Source organism: Drosophila simulans, chromosome 3L (genome assembly GCF_016746395.2).
Source record: "Drosophila simulans strain w501 chromosome 3L, Prin_Dsim_3.1, whole genome shotgun sequence".
Lineage (NCBI taxonomy): Eukaryota > Metazoa > Arthropoda > Insecta > Diptera > Drosophilidae > Drosophila > Drosophila simulans.
The window spans coordinates 16,507,030-16,529,442 of NC_052522.2; the positions used below are offsets into that span (position 1 = coordinate 16,507,030).

Below are 22,413 nucleotides of genomic sequence, written 5' to 3' on the forward strand. Positions count from 1 at the left end.
AGGTTTTTAATTTCAAGCTTTCACTCGTTGCACGCAGCTCTAATTTCTGATGATCTATTTAAGTATAAAATTTATCTAAAAATGCCTCTCTTTTAAAATTATTAATAAATATATTTCAAGTAATTTGCCCCTCAAATACAAAACACATATGTATATCAACTCATCGGACAAATGCTTTTTAATAATTTGAATATTTATTTCATCAAATACTTGCACATAAATATATTTATATAGAGATGTATGTATAAGGGTATACATTTGGGTTAAATATGTTTTGTATAAATTGTGTAATTCTTTGTATTCGCACATTTAACTGCCAAAGAGCACATTTGTTTTAACAATAGCCACTTAGGTACATTTGCGGTCAACGGTCGAATGCAGTTCAAAACACACAAACAACATCTATAAAAATGCGTTTCGATATTGGCCGAGTTTAATACATTGCTCTGTCTGTATATACGATTTATGGATTGTATATAGGAGGGTGGAGATCAGCATATCAATTTTCACTTCATATATTTTGTTTGCATAGATTAGGCAACACAAGCTAAAACAACATTGAAAAAATGCATTTTCTAAATATTTAATCTTCAATTAATTTTCTGTTTAACGATAACGGTAAGTTTCTAGTTATTGTCCTTAGATTTTTTGTTGGATATTCGATTTCCGTTAAGATATACATATAAGTATTCGATTGGCTTCAATCAGCATTTCAGTTTGCACTCTTAATTGACTCCTGCCGCAGCATCATCATCATCACCTATGGAGGGCATCTCGACGAACCACTAACTTTTCCCAGCCAGCTTTGCGATCAAAATAAAACTAAATGAAACGTGTTTCGTTTTGGTTTGGTGTGTAAAAAACTCAAGTCTTTTTAGTGTAAACTAAACTAAAATCGCGAAAATAAAAATCACAAATCGTTAAAGAATTTCGCACTATAGGCTAAGGACGATGCACGCACACAAAACTTGATATTAGCTGCTCTGGCTGCCTCTGCGGATCCTTCTTAGGATGTCCCGATGACGCCACCAGGTCCTGGAAGCCCACTGGGACGGCCGGTCAGATAGGAATCCACCTGGCGTGCGGCCTGGCGACCCTCGGTAATGGCCCAGACGACCAGCGACTGGCCACGTCGGCAATCTGCAAAGAACAGGAGTTAAATTAACATTTTTGTCATAAAAGATACAGAAATCGTTCACATTTTAACTCTTAATACTAAGTATATGAAACATAAAACTTACCTCCTGCCGCAAAGACCTTGGAGTTCGAGGTGCCATACTGTCCGTTGGATGCCTTGATGTTGCCGCGCGGGTCTAGCTCCAGGCCCAGTTCGCTCGGCACCGTCTTCTCCGGACCCAGGAAGCCCATGGCCAGGAGAATAAGGTCTGCGGGGAAGTACTTCTCCGAACCGGCCACCTCCTGCATGCGCCACTGGCCCGTTTCCGTCTTGGTCCACTCCACCTCGACGGTGTTCACGCCCTTGATGGCTCCATTTTCACCCACAAACTCCTTGGTGGTGGTGCAGTACTGGCGCGGATCTTTACCCCACTTGAGCTTCACCTCCTCGTGTCCGTAGTCCACGCGGAAGACCTTCGGCCACTGGGGCCAGGGGTTGTCCTCAGCACGCTTCTGTGGCGGTTCCGGAAGGATCTCGAATGTAGTGATACTCTTGGCGCCTTGACGCAACGACGTGGCAATGCAATCGCATCCGGTATCGCCACCGCCGATGATGATGACATTCTTGCCAGCGGCAGAGATTATATCATTCTTGCCGCCCAGCTGCTTCTTCTGCTGCGCCTCCAGGAATTCCATAGCAAAGTGAATGCCCTTCAGGTCACGGTTGGCTAGCGGCAAGTCACGGGGCCAGGTGGAGCCAGTGGTGAGGAGGACGGCATCATACCTGTTGAAAATGTCGAGAGTAATAAGTAAAGTTACGTTAAGATTGTTACGGAATAGTTAATATTCCCTTAAATGTTGAGCACCCGATCGCGGCAAAGTCGTCAAGAATGTTTGGATCACCTTAAATGTTCAATTATACTTACTCCTGCAGCAGTTGCTCGGCCTTGAGGTCCTTGCCCACATGGACATTGGTGCGGAACTCGATACCCTCGTCAGCCATCAGATCTACCCGCCGCTTGACCACCTCCTTGGAAAGCTTCATCGTGGGAATACCATACTGCAAGAGTCCACCAACGCGATCGTTGCGCTCGAAAACGGTGACAAAGTGACCGGCGCGGTTCAGCTGCTGCGAGGCGGCCAAGCCGGAAGGTCCTGATCCCACAATCGCAACTCGTTTGCCAGTGCGCACTTCCGGGATCTCTGGTTTAATCCAACCCTGCTCGAAGGCATGATCGATGATGGCGCATTCGATGTTCTTGATCGTTACAGCTGGCTCGGAGATGCCCAAAACGCAGGAACCCTCGCAGGGAGCGGGGCATACTCGACCAGTGAACTCCGGGAAGTTGTTGGTCTGCAGCAGTTGACGCAGAGCCTCCTGCCACTCGCCGTGGAAAACGAGGTCGTTCCACTTGGGAATGATGTTACCGAGCGGACAGCCCGTGGAATTGGACTGACAGAAGGGCACACCGCATTCCATGCAGCGAGCTGCTTGAACCTTGAGGTTCTTGCGCACATGTGGGAAGTTGTAGACTTCATCCCAATCCTTCTGTCGCTCTCCAGCATCTCGGTACGGAGCCGATTCCCTCTTGTACTTTACAAAGCCGCGGGTCTTGTCCAGCACGCGATCGGCACGCTTCTGCTCGAGCACCACGTCCTGAATCGCCTCCTCGATGTCCTTGATGTGCGGTTCATGCTTTCCGTTTCCATTCTCGATGGCGGACTTCAGGGGCTGCTCCACTGCTTGTTGTTCGGCCATGTCCTTCAGAGCCTTTTGGTATTCATAGGGGAAGACCTTGACAAACTTGCCCTGGGCTTCGGCCCAGTTGTCTAGCAACTCCTTGGCCACCTTCGAGCCTGTCTTCTCAAGGAAATCAGCCAAGAGTTCCTTGACCAGCAGCACATCCTTCTCACTTTCCAACGGCAGGAGTTCCACACTTTCCGGATTTACCTTGGGCTTAAAGGAACCATCTAAATCGTACACATAGGCAATACCGCCGGACATGCCAGCGGCGAAGTTTCGTCCCGTGAGACCGAGGATAACCACGACACCGCCAGTCATGTATTCACATCCGTGATCGCCAACACCTTCCACCACGGCTGTGACACCAGAGTTCCGTACGCAGAAGCGTTCGGAAGCAATACCTCGGAAATAGGCGGTTCCCTCGGTGGCTCCATACAAGCAAACGTTGCCCACGATTACATTGAGATGTGATTCGAATGGAACCGTATCTTGTGGCATGATGACAACATTGCCACCGCAAAGACCCTTGCCCACATAATCGTTGGCATCGCCCTTCAATGTCACATTAACACCACGCGCCAGGAATGCGCAGAAGCTCTGACCAGCGGAACCCTCCAGGAAGATGTCGATGCTCTTGCCAGCGGGCAAACCAGCCTCTCCGTATTTGCTGTAGAGTACACCAAATTAGATTATGATCACCTTGTTAACAGACCTAATCCTACCATGCAATATGGTAGCTCAGAGTAGAACCAAAGGCTCGCTCCTCATTGTGGATGCGCATCTTGACGGTTACATTATCGTCTGCTCCACTGAATATTTGCTGAGCCTTGGCAATTAGTTCGTTGTCGGAACGCTTCTCCAGCTGGAAGTCCTGCTTTACGGAACCTCCAACGATGTTCGTGCCGGGACGCAGTTCCAAAGCTGGCTGCAGGAGCAACTTGAGGTCCAGGTTACTAGCCTTGGCATCGCGTTGACTGGCCACGCGCAATAGATCGGTGCGACCAATCAGATCCTGGAACTTTCGAATTCCCAATCCAGCCATGATTTTGCGAATCTATTTAAAAAAAGTCAAGTGATTAGTCTAATTTATAGAAGCTATGGGAAATAAAAGCTTACATCCTCGGCCAGCATGAAGAAGAAGTTGATAACATGCTCTGGTTTACCCGTGAACTTCTTGCGCAGCACCGGATCCTGGGTGGCAATGCCCACGGGGCATGTGTTCAAGTGACACTTGCGCATCATGGTGCAGCCTTCAAAGATTATTATGCTTACAATACAGCGTATAAAAGTAATGCACACAACATACCCATGACAATCAAGGGAGCAGTACTGAAACCAAACTCATCAGCACCCAGCAGTGCAGCCACCACCACATCGAATCCTGTGCGGAGCTGTCCATCGGCCTGAACAATCACACTGCGGAAGGTTCATCCAAACAAATCCAGATCCAGACCGTTTATAGTGGGAAGACACGACATAAAAAGGAAGGCAATGTTAGCAAATTCAGCCCCGGGTAGGAATCAATGTAATGAGAAGAAATTACGAATGGAGCACAGCGCGACGAACGTGATCGAGTGAGCGAGTGAGTGGAGTGGAGTAGAGCGAGTGGACTGGAGTTTGGATTTGGACTGGATCGATCGAATCGTGTTTTACAGCTGTTTGGAAGCGGGTTTCTGTAGCTAGGATCTGGAGATCGGTTGAGTGATACTCATTACTTCAAAGGTCTCTGTCCAAAGAATGCGCTACTTCTTCATTTTGAATGGATCGATCTTTCACTGTATCCGTTTCCTCACACTGGATCATGTCCATGGGTTCGCAATTGAGACATCTTTCATTTGTCAGATTTCAAAGAATTTAAAATTCTCATTGAGCGCTCTTCCGCTGGACAAGATTCGCCTTCCCCAAGCGCCGTGTCATCGTCCTCCTGCCCACCGCCCACTGGCCACATGTACGAGGAGTTTCAATGGGGTTGTGTAGGGGGATCAGCCCAACTTTCCGATGATCAATGGATCTCTGCTTTTGGGAATACATGTTCTGAACAGGTTTTCCAACGCTGTCATCTGGATAACCAGGCACTTTCAGTAATGTATCGGTTCATGATTAGTAACAACAAGAGGAGAGAGCGGGAATGGCTCTGTGCCGGCTTCTCCTGGTCGGAAACTTACCGTGATCGTAGATTATTTAGCACCAGAACCTGATGCGTCTCGGCCACACCCAGCTCCCAGGGTAATCCTGCATTCTTGATGCCTGTCCAGGAGCTAGCTCCGGTACCACCATCATGTCCAGAGATTACAATGTGCTCGGCTTTGCCCTGTTGTAATAAGAAAATTCTTCAAGAGACTTATTACCTTTCTAATGCATTCCCAAACCTACCTTGGCAACACCGGAAGCGACGACACCAACGCCCACTTCGGACACCAGCTTCACACTGATGCGGGCATTCGGATTGGAGCATTTAAGATCATAGATCAGCTCAGCCAGATCCTCGATGGAGTAGATATCGTGATGAGGTGGAGGCGAGATTAAGCCCACTCCGGGTACGGACTTTCGGGTCTTGGCAATATCCTTGGTCACCTTGTAACCTGGCAGCTCGCCACCCTCACCCGGCTTGGCGCCCTGAGCCATTTTGATCTGCAGATCATCGGCATTAGCCAGGTAGGATGCGGTTACGCCAAAACGACCCGAAGCCACCTGCTTGATGGCCGAGCGACGACTGTTGTTTGGATCTTGGTCTGGATAGCAAATGATAAATAAATATTGATTAGTTTACTAACCGATAGGGATAAACTTTGTGACTCACTTAAATAACGATCTGAGTCCTCGCCACCTTCACCAGTGTTGCTCTTGCCACCAATACGATTCATGGTGATCGAAAGTGTTTGATGAGCCTCCAGGGAGATGCTGCCAAAGCTCATGGCACCAGTGGCAAAGCTATAAGAGTTATAAATAAACAAAGAGTCTTTTAGATCAGTAAGTAAACATATAAACTTTAACCTACCGCTTGACAATCTCGCTAGCGGGCTCCACCTCGGAGATATCAATACTTTGCCGATCTGTAACAAACTCCAGCTGTCCGCGAAGAGCACACTTCTTCACACTATCCAGAGTGGTTTTCTTAAAGGCTTCAAATGCATCCAGATTCTTATTAACGGCCGCTTCCTGCAGGCTGCCAATGGAGGATGGCTCGTTAATGTGAGCCTCGCCACCGTGACGCCAGTGGTACTGGCCAGGATTCCGCAGGATGCGTGTGTCTGGCGTTGCCTTGCCATAGGTTAGTTGATAGCGTTGAAGGCCCTCCTTGGCCAGAATTTCCAGGGTGACTCCACCGATGCGACTTTGGGTGCCGCGGAAGCACTTGGCCACCAGGTCGGAACCCAATCCAACAGCCTCAAAGATCTGGGCGCTCTTGTAGGATTGCAAAGTGCTGATGCCCATTTTGGCCATTACTTTTGCGATTCCCGTGTCAATAGCTTGGGCATAGGCGGCATAAATCTGCTTGTCGTTAACCTCAGGCGCAATTACTCCGTCATCACGCAGAGCCTGGGCCAATTCGAAAGCCAGATATGGACAAATGGCATCCGCTCCGTAGCCAAGGAGTACACAAATATGGTGAACTTCCCGGGCCTCAGCAGTTTCCACCACAATGCCCACCTTCATGCGCTGCAGTGTCTCAATCAGATGATGATGCAAGGCGCCGAGGGCCAAAAGGGCTGAGACTGCCACCTTACCATCGATTCCCGCTCCACGATCGGAGATCACCAACAACTGGTAGCCAGCTTGAGCTGCAGCATATCCTTCGCGGCAGACACGATCGATGGCGTCGATATAACCCTGAACGCCTTCGTTATACTGGAATGTTATGTCCAAGACCTTGGTCCGCCAGCCGCGGTGCGTATTCCGCTTGAGCAGCTGGGTATCTGGAATGCTCAGTATGGGATTGGTGAGCCAAATGCGATGCACCTGCTGAGCCGATGGCTGCAGAAGATTCGCCTCCGGACCGAGAGGACACTGCATCGACATGACCACCTTCTCGCGGAATGGATCGATGGGCGGATTGGTTACCTGGGCGAAGAGCTGCTTGAAGTACTCATACGGTATGGGCTGGAAGTTGGAGAGGCATGCCAGCGGGGCATCATTACCCATGGAGCCAAGGGCTTCCTTCCTGTAAAACAATAAATAGATTATCTTTATGTTATTAATAATTACTCAAATTATCTAATTACTTGTTCTTGAACATGGGAATGAGCAGCATATTGACCGTTTCCGTGGAATAACCGAAAAGAGAGAGCCTGGGATCGAAGATGCCCCTCTGGGAGGCGGGCAACTTGGCCAGCTCATCAACGGGAGGAGTATTCAACACATTGGCGTTGCGAATCTCATCCAGGGTAATCTATTGCGATATAAATACAACTATTAGTTTTTGCAAAATATTTATAATTTTATTTAAATGCAACATGCAAAATGAAACGCAACGGGAAGGCAAAAACTAGGATCAACACTACTTTTGGGATGCCAAAGGACAAAGGATAGGATCTAGGGCTATCTGGGTTGGTTAACTCACCATCTGCATCAGTTCCACAACAAAAATACACATAGATTGAGATTAGGGGATAGCGTGAGAGAGAATGGACAAATTTAGACCAAAGATTATTATTTTTATTAGTTTTCCGATTGGGTGTCTGGAGATGAGTTTGTGTTTTTAAATGATTAGTGGAAATCGACCCTGTGAGCCTGATATGTGTATAGTAATATAGTATAGGTGGCTGGATTTGTGGGGCACAGATCTTGAAAGCTCCTTTAAAACTTAGAACATTTTCTAGTAACAATACCATGGATAAATATGCTCATAGCAAAATTGGATCAATGTATCTTTTTGTATTTTTAAATTTAGGGTAGAGTTACTGAAAACATTCTAACGATTCTAACTCCACCGAGTCTTTCCTCATACCACATGTGACGACCAAACCTTAACTCACCTTCTGCTGCAGCCACTCGGAATGAGGCCTAGACTTGGCAATCTTGGCCTTCAGTTCGATGTCCTGGATGAGCTTCTTCTCCTTGGTGTCCACCAGCAACATCCTGCCGGGCTTCAAGCGGCTCTTCAGGGTCACCTGCGATGGATCCACATCGTACACACCCACCTCAGAAGCCATGACCAGCACGTTCTCCTTGGTTACGTAGAAACGCGATGGACGCAGTCCATTACGATCCAAAACGGCGCCAATGTAGCGACCATCGGTGAAGCTAATAAGAGCCGGACCGTCCCAGGGTTCCATGACACAGGCTGCCCACTGGTAGAAGTCACGCTTCTCCTGCGGCATAGTCTTGTCATTCTGCCATGCCTCCGGCACCATGGTCATCACCGATTCCGGCAACGATCTGTCGCTGGCCATGGTGAGGAACTCCAGCACGCAATCGAAGCTGCCGGAATCCGAGAGATTCGGCTCCACCACTGGGTACAGTTTCTTCAGCTGATCCCCAAACAGATCCGACTGCATGACACCCTCGCGAGCCTTCATGAGGTTCACATTTCCCCGGAGCGTGTTGATCTCACCATTGTGGGCCAGGACGCGCAGAGGATGAGCCCTTTCCCAACTGGGAAAGGTGTTGGTGGAGAAACGAGTATGGACCAATGCCAAGTAGGTTTCGAACTCTGGATCCTTCAGGTCCGTGTAGTAATCCCACAGCTGGTCGGAAGTGAAGAGTCCCTTGTAGACCACTGTGCGGTCAGACAGGGAGCAGATGTAGAACCGTCGTCCCGGCTTGATCAACTCATGGCTGGCCCTCTTCCTTAGGACGAAAACCTGCCGTTCGAAGGCCTTCTCATCGCTTCCGGCGGGACGACGCACAAACACCTGACGGGACAGGGGCTCCGACTTGCGGGCCACCACGCCAATGGCTGACTGATTGGACGGCACAGTGCGCCAGGCAATCACCTCCAATCCAAGACTCTTGGCCAGATCATCGAACTCCTTCTCGGCAGCTGCATGCTGAGCCTCATCCAAGTAGAAAATGCCCGTGGCATAGTCACCCAACTCCGGCAAGGTTACACCCTGCTTGGCACTGCAAACGGAGAATACGTAAGGTTAGTTGAGTTTGAGGGATATAGTGAGTTAAATTTGTCATAACTTAGATAACGTTTTATGATTTTAAAGGAATTTCGCGCAATCAGACTACCGATTTGTCAACGTTTAAGCATTTTTCCATTGGATACATTCTGAGCTCCAATATTAATGCGCCATTAAATCGCAGTCATAGTCAGCTCTCCATTTGGCGCAAGTCAATCCAAGTCACCCAGTTCAGTTACTCAGTCATTCATTCATCGCGCCATTCCATTGAGTGCTGGTGACGAAACGAGTCCGCCACAAGTCGCACCTTATCAGCATCTTTCTATGGACAAGCTGTCGGCGATCCAGCCGTCACAACCTGATGGAACCAAACCCGTACCTCCCCCATTCCGTCCACCGGTGCGCATTATTCGCCTGTCCACCTGTTTTCGTTATTCAGGCATGCATGCGTACACTGCGAGAAAGACGTATGAACACAATGTCATGTAATAAAAACTAATTACTCATATATTTTGATTTCAACCCAACAAGCAACCTGAAAATGCAAAGTTTTTCCCCAAGTGCAATTGAGATTGAGCTGAGCTTATATGTTTGTACCTGAACCTCGTTCTTATTACGTCTCAGAATTCCGGTCGAACCGATGGACGGGGTACTGTTTAAGTGTTTTGCCATAATTTCGCAATTAGTCCAAGACTTGAAGCCGGTCCTTGAACTTGGCAATCACCGACTTGTTGCGTTGCTCTCAGATCGCAATCTTAAATGCTCTTGACCGTTTGCACGTGCGTGTCTAGAGTGAATTTCTTCCTTCTCGATTGGGGCATGCAAAGTATTTCACAATTTCTTGTCCAAAGCGAAAACCCGAATCGTCCAGAACACCCCGAAAATGCTCGGACATATCAATTAAACCCTAGGCTAGACACTAATTAAACTAGATTTATGGGACTGTCGTGCGACATTACGCGTTTTAATGACCCAACCAGTTGCGAAAATCCATCTGTCACCTCCTCCTATTTTTGTATATTATATATAGTATATACTCGGGTATCAGACGGCTGCTCTACTAATTACATAGCAAATAGTTGCAAATTCGCGCCATTAATTTATTTTTTTTAATTTATTTGTGCTTTATCCCTTATATATATATGTACATTTCATTAAAGCTAATGGTATAATTAGGTATTTACAGTGTTTAGCTAAGGCTTTCATCTGAAATATTTATTAATTATGTCTAGTTGACCTGTTTTTAGTTTTTTGTATAACAATATTTATTATTTATTAAGGAAAACAAGGGAGAAGAAAAACCTTAATTGACTTACAACTAACTTAAAAAACTAAGACTTGAAACAAAAGATTGTTAATATTGTATTTTTTGTTGAACTTTTTGTACACCTACTTTTATATGTAGGTACTTAGTGTTTGTGTAATAAGGTAAGTTCATTATTAATTTTAACAGCTTGTTTTGGCATATTTGAAGTTTTTTGATATGAGTTTGAGCACATCTACCCCAAACAGGTGACCCATACATTAATATTGGATTAAAAATTGTTTTAAAAATTATGATCTTATTGGATATTGATAATTTAGATTTACGATTTATTAGAGGGTACAGTGTGCAAATAATTTTATTAACTTTCATAATTGTGTTGTTGATGTGGTATTTAAATGTTAGTTTTTTATCAAAAATTATACCCAAATATCGAATGTTGTCAACCCATTGTATTGGAGAGTCTAGTATTCGCAACTGTCTATCAGGAAGATAACGAGGTTTCCTTCTTTTTGTAAAAAATATAGCATTCGTTTTATTAGGGTTAATTTTAATTTTCCATTTTTTGTAATATATGTCTAATTCATTTAAGTAACTCTGCATGGATTGATTTATCTCGCTGTACGAGAAACCAGCACTGTAGACAGCGGCGTCGTCAGCAAACAGTGAAAGTACACAGTTTGTAGCTTGTGGAATATCGTGTGTAAAAATATTAAACAATGTAGGTCCTAAGACAGAACCCTGTGGCACACCTGCATTTAAAATTCGTCTAGCAGATTGACTACTGTCCAAATTAACGCTAAAGTATCGATGTGTCAAAAAATTTTGAACTATTTTAATGAGGTATATGGGAGTTCCAATCATCTTTAGTTTGTGCAACAGTCCGTCATGCCATACAGTATCAAATGCAGCCTCAATATCAAGTGTAACCAGCCCTACAGATTGTTTGGATTGGATACTTTCTTTAATATAATTTCTTAGTTTTAAGGTCGGCAGTATGGTATTTAGACCATTTCTAAAACCATACTGTACCGTTGGTAGTGTGTTGTGTATGTCCAAAAATTTCACCAATCTCAATTTAATTAATTTTTCCAGAATCTTGGACAATCCGCTTAATAGGCTTATTGGTCGGTAGCTTTCAGGGTTATCAGGAGGTTTTCCTGGTTTGAGAATTGGAACTATTTTTGCTATCTTCCAATCCCGTGGGAAATAGCCTGCCTGAAGACAGTGATTGGCAATGTTAACAATATGATTAATGGCGCTTGTAGGAAGGTTTTTCAAGGATATATTAGGTATTCCATCAATTCCAGGAGATTTTCTAGTATGGAGAGCTTTTACAATTGAAAAAACCTCTGGATAAGTGACTCTACAAATTTCTGCGATGTTGTTTGGGGTTTCAGCTATAGATTGTAAAGATATTTTGACTTGGTCAATTGTATTTTGGTTTGAATATGAATGTGTCAGATTATGCTTCAGTTGAAAGACATCAGCAAGAATATTCGCTTTTTCTTTTCCAGAAGCGTATATTTCATCAGCTTTACTTAGACACGGAACAATTTGTTTTCTTTTTTTAATTGCTTTGGTTATATCAAATTCGCGCCATTGATTAGCGCATATTGAGTTGTAAATCGCTTGGACAGTGTCGTTTTTATTAGCTGCGGTTCAGGAAAGACGCTTTCCATTGGCTGTAATGGAGTGGAACGCATTCAAATCGATTGGTTCCATTGGAAACTATCAAGCATTTTCAAAGATTCTAGAATCAGCACCTAGCAACCGAAACGCATTTAACTGATATATTTAATAAAGGTCAGCGTAATTGAGCTCTGATTAAACTGCTTAAAATCATAGAGGTCTTTTGCACATTTGACTTTGATTTGAGCGATTTAGGTCAGTTAACCTTAATAAACTTTTCAAATATTCTTTCGTTCCTTAACCATTTCAAATGCTTAATTGAAACTCTCGAGCTCGGTTTAAAGTTTTAGGAAATATAATAAAAACTTTATAAAAGTTTCCTCTTATTGGCTGTTAATTGTTTTAAGCTTTCAAATCTTTCTTCACTTAAAGTATCTGAATCTTACCCGACCAAATCTCATTACTATGCACATCTGGTACACTGGATTAAGTGAAGAACCCGAGGGGAACAAATAGGAGACCTTGCCGTGTTTTTCCATTTGGCGTAGTTGAGCTAAATATTGTAGAATAATTTGCACAAAGTAATTGGCTGCAAATGGCTTCTATTCTGCTATCCACTTAGACTGGACCCTAAAAACATCGTTTAATCCCATATATGGCCTATTAAAATAAATAAATATATATATTACGGCTACGTATGTTTACCGATTCTGGGCAAAGCGTGACGAAAACAAGAACCGTGCCAAAAAGCCGACGAAATAAACAGAAAACAAAATACATAGGTCGCTCGGGAGCAGAGAGCAGATGTTGGATTGTCGGATTGTCGGATCTCTATAGGTAGGCAAATACTCCCCGACATATGTATGTACCTTCTATATGTACTTGTATGTGACCGCCACTGGTCGTGGATGCGATATATCTTTGTGGACCTGTGGATGTGCCTCATTTCAACAAACTATTTTTGATCTTTTCCTCACGCTACTTTGAAATTTAGCAAACAAAGGGACATCAATGTTGATATCCTCCCTTAAAACAGAGTATCATTTTGTAAATCATTAATAAGTTGGATATCGCAATTAAATCAACTCATTCATTAATTTATGCACACAGTGGCTAAACGTCTCACTTTAAATTGTTATTATTACTGCATATAAATTTGAATAACAAAAAAACAGTTTACAGATACTTTAAAAGGAAAAATCAATCTTAGCATTATCGATTGTACTTCTCGGAAGAATAAATTAACTTTGTTATATAATCATTCTACCCGTTTTAATAATTATTTAATTGGGTATTATATTGAAGAAAGATTAAATATGAGGTTATTGCTTCAATTAAACCAACTTAATCTTAAATGAATTATACTTTTATTAAGAGAATAGATCTCAACTGATAGACACAACGACAAACAACAAGGCAGCTTTGAGCTATTTTCGTATTTCGCGCACGAGATCACGGCGATATCGCTCCCCCTGCCCACCAACAAGTCCCGTGTTCCGTGTAAGCAGTTCGTTCATCAATGGCGACGGCGCCAGAGGAACCGGCACAAATAAACATATGTATATTCGATACTATATCTATATAGATGTTATATATATTAGTGATACTTACAGTGCCTTGGAGTAGAGTCCGTGAGGAATGGAAGCCAAGACGCCAGCGCCATCGCCAGTGTCATTGTCGCAGGCGCAGGCGCCGCGGTGATTCATCCGTTCTGAGAGGGTCTGGGCATCACGTAGAATCTATGTGTGAAACAAAAATCTTTTTAGCTTACATTCATCGCTTTTAATTTCAATACGTAGATTTAAACGTCTTAATAAATAAAACATTTACTTATAAATAAAGCAAATCAAATATAATGCATGTATATATTTAAACGGATAATACAAAATTGTAGAACGGTATTTAATGTACATGGATTGGTTTTCAATATTGAAAGAAGTTTATAAAAGAAGCTTAAACAACTTTATAATAAACACTTGCTTGTTATAAAGTTTTGGTTTCAGGATCGAAAGGATGTTTATGCTGGATCCTTACCTTGTGAGAGCGTTTGCCATCGATGGCCACGATGAAACCGACTCCGCAGGCCTCGTGCTCGTTCTGGGGATCGTAGAGTCCCTGTTTTCCAGGTGCCTCCCATGGCATTTGCTGCTGCTGCTGCTGCTGCTCCTCCTCCTGAACATCCTGATCCTGCTGCCCGTTCAAATGCAGTTCATTCGATTCTTCGAAGTTATCGCCGCTGCTGCCGATGGCCGAACTATCGAAATGATCGGAATCACCGATGGTAATCGCTGATGTTGTTGTTGTTGTTGCCTCAACAGTTGCACATTCAAATTCGCAATTGTCAGTGATTGTTGGTGCCATTATACGTTGTTACCGTTGCACTTGCTGAAAATCTCTCGGGATCTAATTTGGTTTCACTCGATTTTAATTGTATCTGCACTGCGTTCAATTAGCGTGTTCACACCGTTTAGGTTAACAGTTATTTCTGGTTGAATTAGCACAGTTAGTTCAGTTTATATTTGCCTGCAAACAAAAAAATAGTAAAAATATATTGCAATTTTATTCCACTTATTTTGCAGTGCTGTTGCACTTGAAACTGATTTTTGCACGTTGCTCAGCTATTTGTATCGCCATTCGTTTTACACTATTTTCACACACATACATTTATGCACTGCTAGATATTCTAGGTAACTATTTCTATTTTATCCCGCTGCTGGCACACGCGACACTGACGGCTGCTCACAAGCGAATGAGCGCCGTTGGAGCAGCGCAGCAGCGTTGAGCCCCAGCCCCCAAGATCGATCGGACTCTCTCCTCGAAAAGGTGGAGCACTCGTCCCCACGATCGCTCGACTATATAGTATCTCTGCCTCTCTCTCCCGAGTTGCGCACGCAATCAGAGGCCTGATTCAATTCTGAATCAATATCATGTAATGCAATTGCGCTTATCATGAACGTATTTACAGGACAGTTACAGTAATTAAAACCATGAGAATTGCTATTTTTAAGAAGAACTTTATAAATGTTTTATTTTACTCTTTAGTAGATATTACTTATATCCTTTTAAATAATTTTATTTATATTTTATATTTTTGTTCAATGTTTTTCGCTCTCACAAACGAATAGCTGTAGTTGCTCGTATTCTCCAGAGCTTTGTTTACCCCTTAGTTTTCTGAGCACCTTTTCAGTTGAATGGGCTTGCTAAATTGCTCCACAATAGACAGTTCGACGATCGAAAGATCGTTCAATTGATTGACAGTGTGGTTGAACAATCAATGCATCCAGAAGTGGAACCTTGAATAATGGGCGCATACGTAATGCAACCAAATCGCCCCATATTTACACTGTTTTTTATCGAACTAGGAACGGCAGCGGTCTATAATCGTTAAACGTTATCAAATGCAATGGCGAAATGATTTATACGGCGTCACAGTGGACATGCATAACAATAACAAAATGCTTTAAAATGCGATTTGCAATAAATTCGTTTTGAGCAAAGCAATTTCAAATATGCAAAACAAACAACCGAATGAGTTTTATTTTTCAGCAAAAACAACATCAAAATACCGATAGCTAGCTGTTGTTAAAGGATTATAATTTTAGATATTTTGTTGTTAAATTCCAAGATCTTTGACAGATCAGCTCGACAATAATTAATATAATTTACATATCTCTCTATGGGGTCTTTCAACTTTCGGCCAGAGAAATGCATTTGAAAATACGCATTTGTCTGAAAGACTTTTTGCTCTTTTTGAGCGACGATATAAATAGATTCTCCATAAGAAGATCATGTTGTTGGTCCCGAATTCTTTTTCAAAATTTTCCACTGTTCGCTGCGCTTGATTAAATTTTTAGCAAATACCTTTTTCCAAAAATAGCACATAATTTAGTGGCATTCGTTTAATTAGTCCCACATAAAGTTATCAATCAAAAGCCCAAGTGACTAGAAAAAAACAGAAGTGGTAGATTAGTTCCAAGTTCATGGATTTCGGTTCCCTTGCTCTAGAAGAAATCGTTTCCCATCGTATCAAAGACTTTCTATTGTGTTCTAGAGGCGGCGACTGAATCAAGAGCCGCATGAATTATAGGCAAGTTCAAAGTCTCGGAGAGCGATCGGAATTATCTGGCCGGGGCTACAACGTCACATGGCAATCTTCGGCGAACCATTCGGGTGACACATTCTCCCGTCTCGCCACTTGGGGCATTTAAGGAGGAGCCGGCCATATGGGGGGTACGGAACCGGTTCCCCGGCTGCACCTCCCAGATAAGTGCCGAAAATTTGTTAGGCGAGATAACAGTCTCTATTGCGAAGAATCTACCTGCTTACAGAGTACTGTGGGTATATGTGATCATGGGTGATCATAAAACAATTGAGATCTTGGTTATTCAGTATTTTATTTAACTATAAGAGCAAAAGGGTTATATGATATATTATAGTTGATTTATAAGATAGAATAAGTTAAATTGGAAAATGTTTCTTTATAATGGAATGTGCAGCTTTGTTTAACAATATATATTATGCACAAGGGGTATTAACAATTTCGATTAGCATCATCATCCGAACTTCTTGTTTTTTTTGCTGTTTTGGTATCAGGCGTTTAACATGTGCCAGCCGAGTGTCTGCGCCTGGGGGGAAAGAGGAAGCCGAAATTCTCATTCACTATGTTTTATTTTCTTTTTATAAGTTAATAAACTTTGGCATACCGCTCGCCCGTGTCCTCCCCTGCGATTTCACACAGCAGATAAGACTCATTCACGGCACTAGCACGAAAAGCCTAATGGCACAGTGAACTTTACTTGGGGGTTCTGGGGTTTGGTAAGGTTTTTTCCTTGCCGATTCCAATGGGTATGGGCATGGGACCCAGCGCAGAGATTACGGCGTTCCATTGGGGGGAGACATGCTACAAGGCGCTATTCACGATTTGCATGCGTGATAGAGAGGAATGGTCTATAAATATACACATGTTCGATTTCTGGCTGCAGGCGTAATACAATCACGGAGCGATAAGAATCGTGGAACGCAAAAATGTGACGTAGATGGGACCATAGCCCTCAACGGGACTCAATATCTATATCTATCTATGATCTGATTTACCCGATTTGGGTGCAGTGGAAAAGTTTTGACCTAAGATAACATTAAACGAGTCGCAAAAAGTACGATATACGAAAGAAGAAATTTTGGTAGCTTTTTATGGCAACGCAGAGAGGCAATAAAACTTGATAATCATGACTTGAATAAAACGCATATCTGCGTTTGTGTATGCAGAAGCAAAGGTTATAGTAAAGTCGTATGTTCTTTTAATAGAAGAGATAAAAAATGCAAAAGAACCACGTTAAGCCATCAAAAATATGATAGAAATTCGTGGAAAACATCATCCCTAGGTGTTGATCATGACGTAAGGATAAAAAATGGATTTTATATCACTAGATGGTTTAGAAACCTTTTCAGTACTTCCTATCTGTCAACCGGATTGACAACTTATCAATATTCCTTTTTAATTTCCTTCAAATTTCCGCCGTTCTAATTGCATAACTTTCCGAGTGCGTCAGACCAATAGATGGCTATTTTCAGAGTTCACAATAATGCTGGCAAAAAAGATATATATGTATCCATAAGAACCAGACCCCGCTGACGGTATGAACATACATTCCTGCGGAATTATCGATCACGTGTCGAATGGCATTTGCAAATTGTTTTGACATTTCATCTGGCTAAGAGCAGTTAGTTCGCTTAATTATTTTCTAATACTGGGTGGAGACACCCTGTTCTTAAGTTCGATCCAAAGTCAACGTAAATATTTAGACTTCCATTTCAACAGAATGAAAATAAAAAATATAGCAACGAAATTGAATATAGCAAACAAGTCTGCAGACTACCAGATGAGAATAGATCGCACAATGGAGAAGCGACCGGATGATACGGAGAGATATATGTAGCTATAGATGTAGCCAGGCACCATCGCCATCCATTGGGTTGGCTCAAAGTCCGCAATGCGACAGCCGCGTGTGGCCCACATCCACAAACATAGGAGAGATATCCGGGCATTACGATAAGTACGCACATCTATAGATATTCCGCGCAGATATTATATACTTATGATGTAAACAAGACCAGGCAACAAGTTTCAATAACCCCAAGAGCCGAAATAAATAAATAAATTATGCGTCGACAACGTTGCGTGTGGTTAGTACGCTAAGCGATGGGGCATGCCACGCGGCCATTATCGTGCGATAATTACAATAGGCGGTCCTAATGGGTGCCAGGATCCCGCACAATGACAAGGCCATTAGCCCCACCCAAGAACTTTCTTCCGCTGCACAATCTAAAAAATCGGTGGAGAAACCAACTCCGGTAGCCGCCGACGCTATAAACTTTGTTTTTCAGCGATTTACGATATGGCCTAGGCCAAAATTGAAAGGGGGATCCATTGGGGGGGTTGGTGGTTATATTGCCGCTATAAATGCGCATTATCTGACCCGGCTGGGCGCTTATCAGGCAGTCGGGGCCAACTTTATTGGTACCCCCGTTGTTTTATGGCCTCCAACCTGTGCACTTGAGTCAGCTGTGCAAAGTTTTCGCCGCCGATTCCGAAAGGGATCACCTCAATTGCTTTAAAAATAGCAACAATTGGTTTTCATTATCGGACGGTCGCGTGTTTAATTAGAGAATCAACTGTGCATCTTGCGGTTGGTTTTTTTTTATTGCGCCTCGGAATTACGTATTAGTAATTACAATTATGGGAACATTTTTTATCTACACTCACAGTGGGCTGTATGAGCTGATAATTAGCCTTGTTCGAAAGCCCTTTTAATCAAAAAAAATCAGTCAATTTGCTGATAACTCACTTTAGCTTTGATTGAATGATAAAGATCAATAGATCGAAGGGCTGTTCTTACTAACTAATTAAACCTGAACCATTGAAGGTCCAAGTCAAATTTGTATATAAAAAGTGCTAATAAATGGTCAATTATCATGGCTTCTATAATCATGCAGTACGCTCAAACATCAGAGGTATTCATGTTTTGATTTCATATATTAAGAAATTAAATTATATTATCTTCTTTAAATATGATTTTAGGTAAATATTTGGACTTTACCCCGTAGCAAGCACTCATTCTTATGATTTAGCATTGAAAAGTTTCCAATTTCTCAGTTTATTTTCCCCATAAATTCCTGTCTGTCCGGAGAAATTTATCGCAGCTGCTTGCTATTTATGGCGTAGGTGCAGTCCGCTCCCCACCTTCCCCCGCTAATTGCGACGGTCCTATCGTTTGCATTCAATAAACAAGCAACATCGCAATTTACATTAGTTTCCAATGACCGTATCTGGCTGGGATGGGATTGCACATTTGGGGTACGTCGCCCATGCCCTTGCAGCCCCCCCTTATCCCCAATGTCTAGATAAACAGAGTTATGTAAATGGAAACCAAGTAAATTACAGCGGGGAGCTGAATCAAGTGATGGGGTGGATACCGGGTATTGAGTTCTGGCCGTTTCTGTTTGCTATTTGTCATAAGAGAACTCGGGACCGTGCTTATCAGCAATCCACTCAACTACGCATACGTAATCCTCCCTGTGAAATATCAATCAGTTTTAAACGCAATTGTTTAAAAGTCAGCAGCATATAAACCAAATATTCTCACAATTTGTTACGGATTTCAGCATATAAAAATAAATTTAAATTTAACTCATTTAAAAACATAATAAGGAAAAGTTATAAACCATTTTTATTGCAGTGTCTACCATATTTAACAACTGATCAGTGAATCAGTCAATGAATGACAATAGAATTTAGGACTGAAATATAATTTGACTGTTTTAAAAAACGTTTATTTTTTAAGGTTATGGCATCCGTCAAGAGAATTCTGATTAATATAAGGCTTTCATAATTGGCGGAGGCACTTGCTTTATATGCCCACCATTAGAACTGATTTAATTTAGAGGCTGCGACGCAATTGAAAAGTTTTCCGTTCGGGAACTCACTGAACCAATAAACCAAACTTGCGGCGCCACCTTATTTCGAGCGAGACCGCAAAACATATTCAATTTCAAAGGGGATGCGGAATTTGCTTTGGGGCATGACTACTTCGCCGACTTTTCAATAAGAATACGATTGTTTAGCTTTCAGTTTCATCTTCACAAATCTGCGATAAGCCCGAAAAGGGCTCTAAACGCACTTAGCAGCAAGGGGAGACTTGGTTCACACTTCCGGTAAAATCTCCGACAATCTTTTCTTAGGTCCTTTGTCTACGCTTTTTATTTGCTCACTCAGTTTCGCACAATCCTTTTTAAGTGCTGGCACACAAAAACACACACATTAAGCGGTAATAAAACAAAGGCAAGAACGTTATCCTTTAATTTCAAGTGCAATTCAATTGTGAAAGCCTTTCTCCGTGCGGAAAAATAGCAAAATGCGGCGTTGATTGCATAACCGTTATGTCAGGAGAGCAAACCGGGCTGAGAGAGCGAACTTGGAAGCTGCCACCCACGCAGAGAGAAAGTGTAAATGTCAAGGGGCAGTGACGTAGTAAGGCAAACTTTGACGCCCACGTTTATAAATAGAAGCTGGAACAAAAATTTGTTTTTTTTTCATGAATACAAAATGCAATGTCACAATACTAACTTCATTCGCCTTAAGATGCAATAGTGAATGTATGTGAAATGGATATTTTTGTTTAATAATACTCTGCTTAGGATTAAAACAGCACATTTTTAAGTAGCCGGTATATTTTCTCAGTGTAATAAAGGACACTCAAGCACAAATACAGATACACAGTGGCTGTCATTAAATTTGATGCGGCAATTAGGCAGAGCAATTTGCGGCATTCGGTGGCCGCAGACTTTCGGCAGCCACTGTTCTCGACGAGAGGGAAATGAAAAAAGATCGGATGAGGGGAAGGGCGAGGGCGGGCGGTGGAGCGGCGAGGAAGAAATCACTGCCATGGCCCTTTGAAGCAGAGGAGAACGGAGCTAACCTTACTCTGACCTTGAGGCGGAGCGAGCGGGAGAGCAGAGCAGCTGTCTGCATCACAGTAAAAGGGGGAGGGGCGGTAAATAGCGAAACAAGATTCACGAATGAAGCACAGCACAGCCCATAAAATAGTCAACGAGCAAGAAGAAGATGAAAGGGGTGGGGGCAACATCAAGAACAGAACTTCGTAGCGGCAAAAAACAAGTACAAGAAGGAGAAGCTTGCGGCAGGGCGGTAAATCACAGTGCAGGCCATTGCCATAGGTTCGCTCAGTTATATTGCAGTCCGTTTGTGGTATTACTTATTTTATGTTTACTTTATTTTTTATTTACATTGCAAATACCTATTTTGAATTGATTTTGAAAAAATTAAAATTGCGCACTTTCATATTTTTTTAAATAGGATGCCTATGTATGTGGAAGTAACACATTACGCAGTTTTTGTATTATAGTATGATTTTTAAAAGTATACTATCTAATAAAGCTGAATGACGCACATCAAAAATAACGTATAGAATATATGCTTAAGAAAGAGATTACTGGTTAAAAATTAATGAATCACTTCATGTTTCAAGCAACACGTAACGAGCACTTAAGAAAACCCTTCCTTTCCCATAAATCTATAATTTTAAGTACCCATAAATCAGCGAATCAAACAGCTACTAGTTTAATGTCCCCCACTGTAAGTTCTGGTGCGGGAGCTTCTGCTCTCCTTCTTCATCCTGCTCTCTGGCTATGCTTCCTCTTCCCGCACTCCCTCTTTTCAACGTGTGTGTGTGTGCTTCTCTGTGCTCCATGTAAAATTTATTGATTTTCTAGAGGAACTCCTACGGGAATCAGGAAAAGCTGTGGTAAGAAAAAGGGGCACCCGGAACCCTTAACTATTCTATTCTTCGTTACAGCGTTTTTCCTATCCTAATCCTATCCCCCATGGTGAATTTAAACCGTGCTAGGTATGTACGTATGTATGTGTGTGTTAAGTCATTTGCATATCACAATTTTTAAGCGACACAAAAAGGAATTCCACGCATATTTTTCGTAATTACTTTCAACTTCTCTGATAAACCGATTTACTATGCACTGATTTTCGTATTTTGCGCGTCCACACAAAACCAAGAGCTTTGGAGTTTTTCACTTTTCCACTTGCTTATAGCACTTCCACTTCTATTTGGCTTTAGAATATTTTCTGGTTTTCCGCGTGTTCAGAATACGTGCGTTTATTTCAAAAGCCCGAATGAGAATGGAAGAATAGGACGAAAATCGCAACTATCCCCAAACCGAAACCGAAGAGAGCGCAAAAGTAAGCGGAGAGCGAAAAGTTGCGTGAGAGCAACAACAACAACATCTGTTGTTTTTCGAACTCTAGCTTCGTTGTAATCTTTTAACCATAAAATTAAATTAATAAAGAACCAAGTTTTAGTAGATTAAAGAAATAAATTCAAATATTTTAGTTAATGATTGCTTCAATTATTTACACATAATTTGAATGCGTGTCGCGAAATACCGTTACATGATGCGCTCACTGTCAAAATCTCACTGAGACACATCTAGGGCTTTAGTATCCATCTCATACCGGAATAAATTCTTACAATCACAGCCAAAATAATAAATTGTAAGTT

The 22,413-nt window shown here is 42.5% G+C and overlaps 1 protein-coding gene across 6 annotated transcripts; it reads right to left on the reverse strand.

Moving 5' to 3' along the window:
* Positions 1 to 172: 172 nt before the first annotated feature.
* LOC6738386 (glutamate synthase [NADH], amyloplastic) lies at positions 173 to 22,067 on the reverse strand. Of its 6 annotated transcripts, none has more exons than XM_016169380.3 (16): positions 21,841 to 22,066; positions 13,859 to 14,347; positions 13,436 to 13,563; positions 7,837 to 8,923; positions 7,422 to 7,424; positions 7,084 to 7,250; positions 5,859 to 7,022; positions 5,661 to 5,791; positions 5,234 to 5,592; positions 5,026 to 5,171; positions 4,167 to 4,276; positions 3,977 to 4,110; positions 3,583 to 3,914; positions 2,043 to 3,527; positions 1,242 to 1,900; positions 173 to 1,140 (listed from the first exon to the last, which is right to left on the reverse strand). In XM_016169380.3, the coding sequence occupies exons 2-16, from the start codon at positions 14,183 to 14,185 to the stop codon at positions 1,007 to 1,009; spliced, it is 6,366 nt and encodes a 2,121-aa protein (XP_016032215.1). In that variant the 5' UTR covers positions 14,186 to 14,347; positions 21,841 to 22,066; the 3' UTR covers positions 173 to 1,006. The 6 variants fall into 6 exon arrangements, 5 of the variants coding, with proteins under 5 accessions (XP_016032215.1, XP_016032213.1, XP_016032212.1 ...); XM_016169378.3 differs by lacking the exon at positions 21,841 to 22,066 and adding an exon at positions 20,093 to 20,235; XM_016169377.3 differs by lacking the exon at positions 21,841 to 22,066 and adding an exon at positions 14,487 to 14,637.
* Between the last annotated feature and the right edge of the window lie 346 nt (positions 22,068 to 22,413).

Excerpts from the sequence above, each read along its gene's own strand:
- LOC6738386 (XM_016169380.3), bottom strand. The coding sequence starts at position 14,185 with ATGGCACCAACAATCACTGACAATTGCGAATTTGAATGTGCAACTGTT. Across the intron at positions 4,111-4,166 it reads TGCTCCCTTGATTGTCATGG|GCTGCACCATGATGCGCAAG; the intron begins GTATGTTGTGTG and ends TAATCTTTGAAG. Across the intron at positions 1,141-1,241 it reads CAAGGTCTTTGCGGCAGGAG|ATTGCCGACGTGGCCAGTCG; the intron begins GTAAGTTTTATG and ends TGTTCTTTGCAG.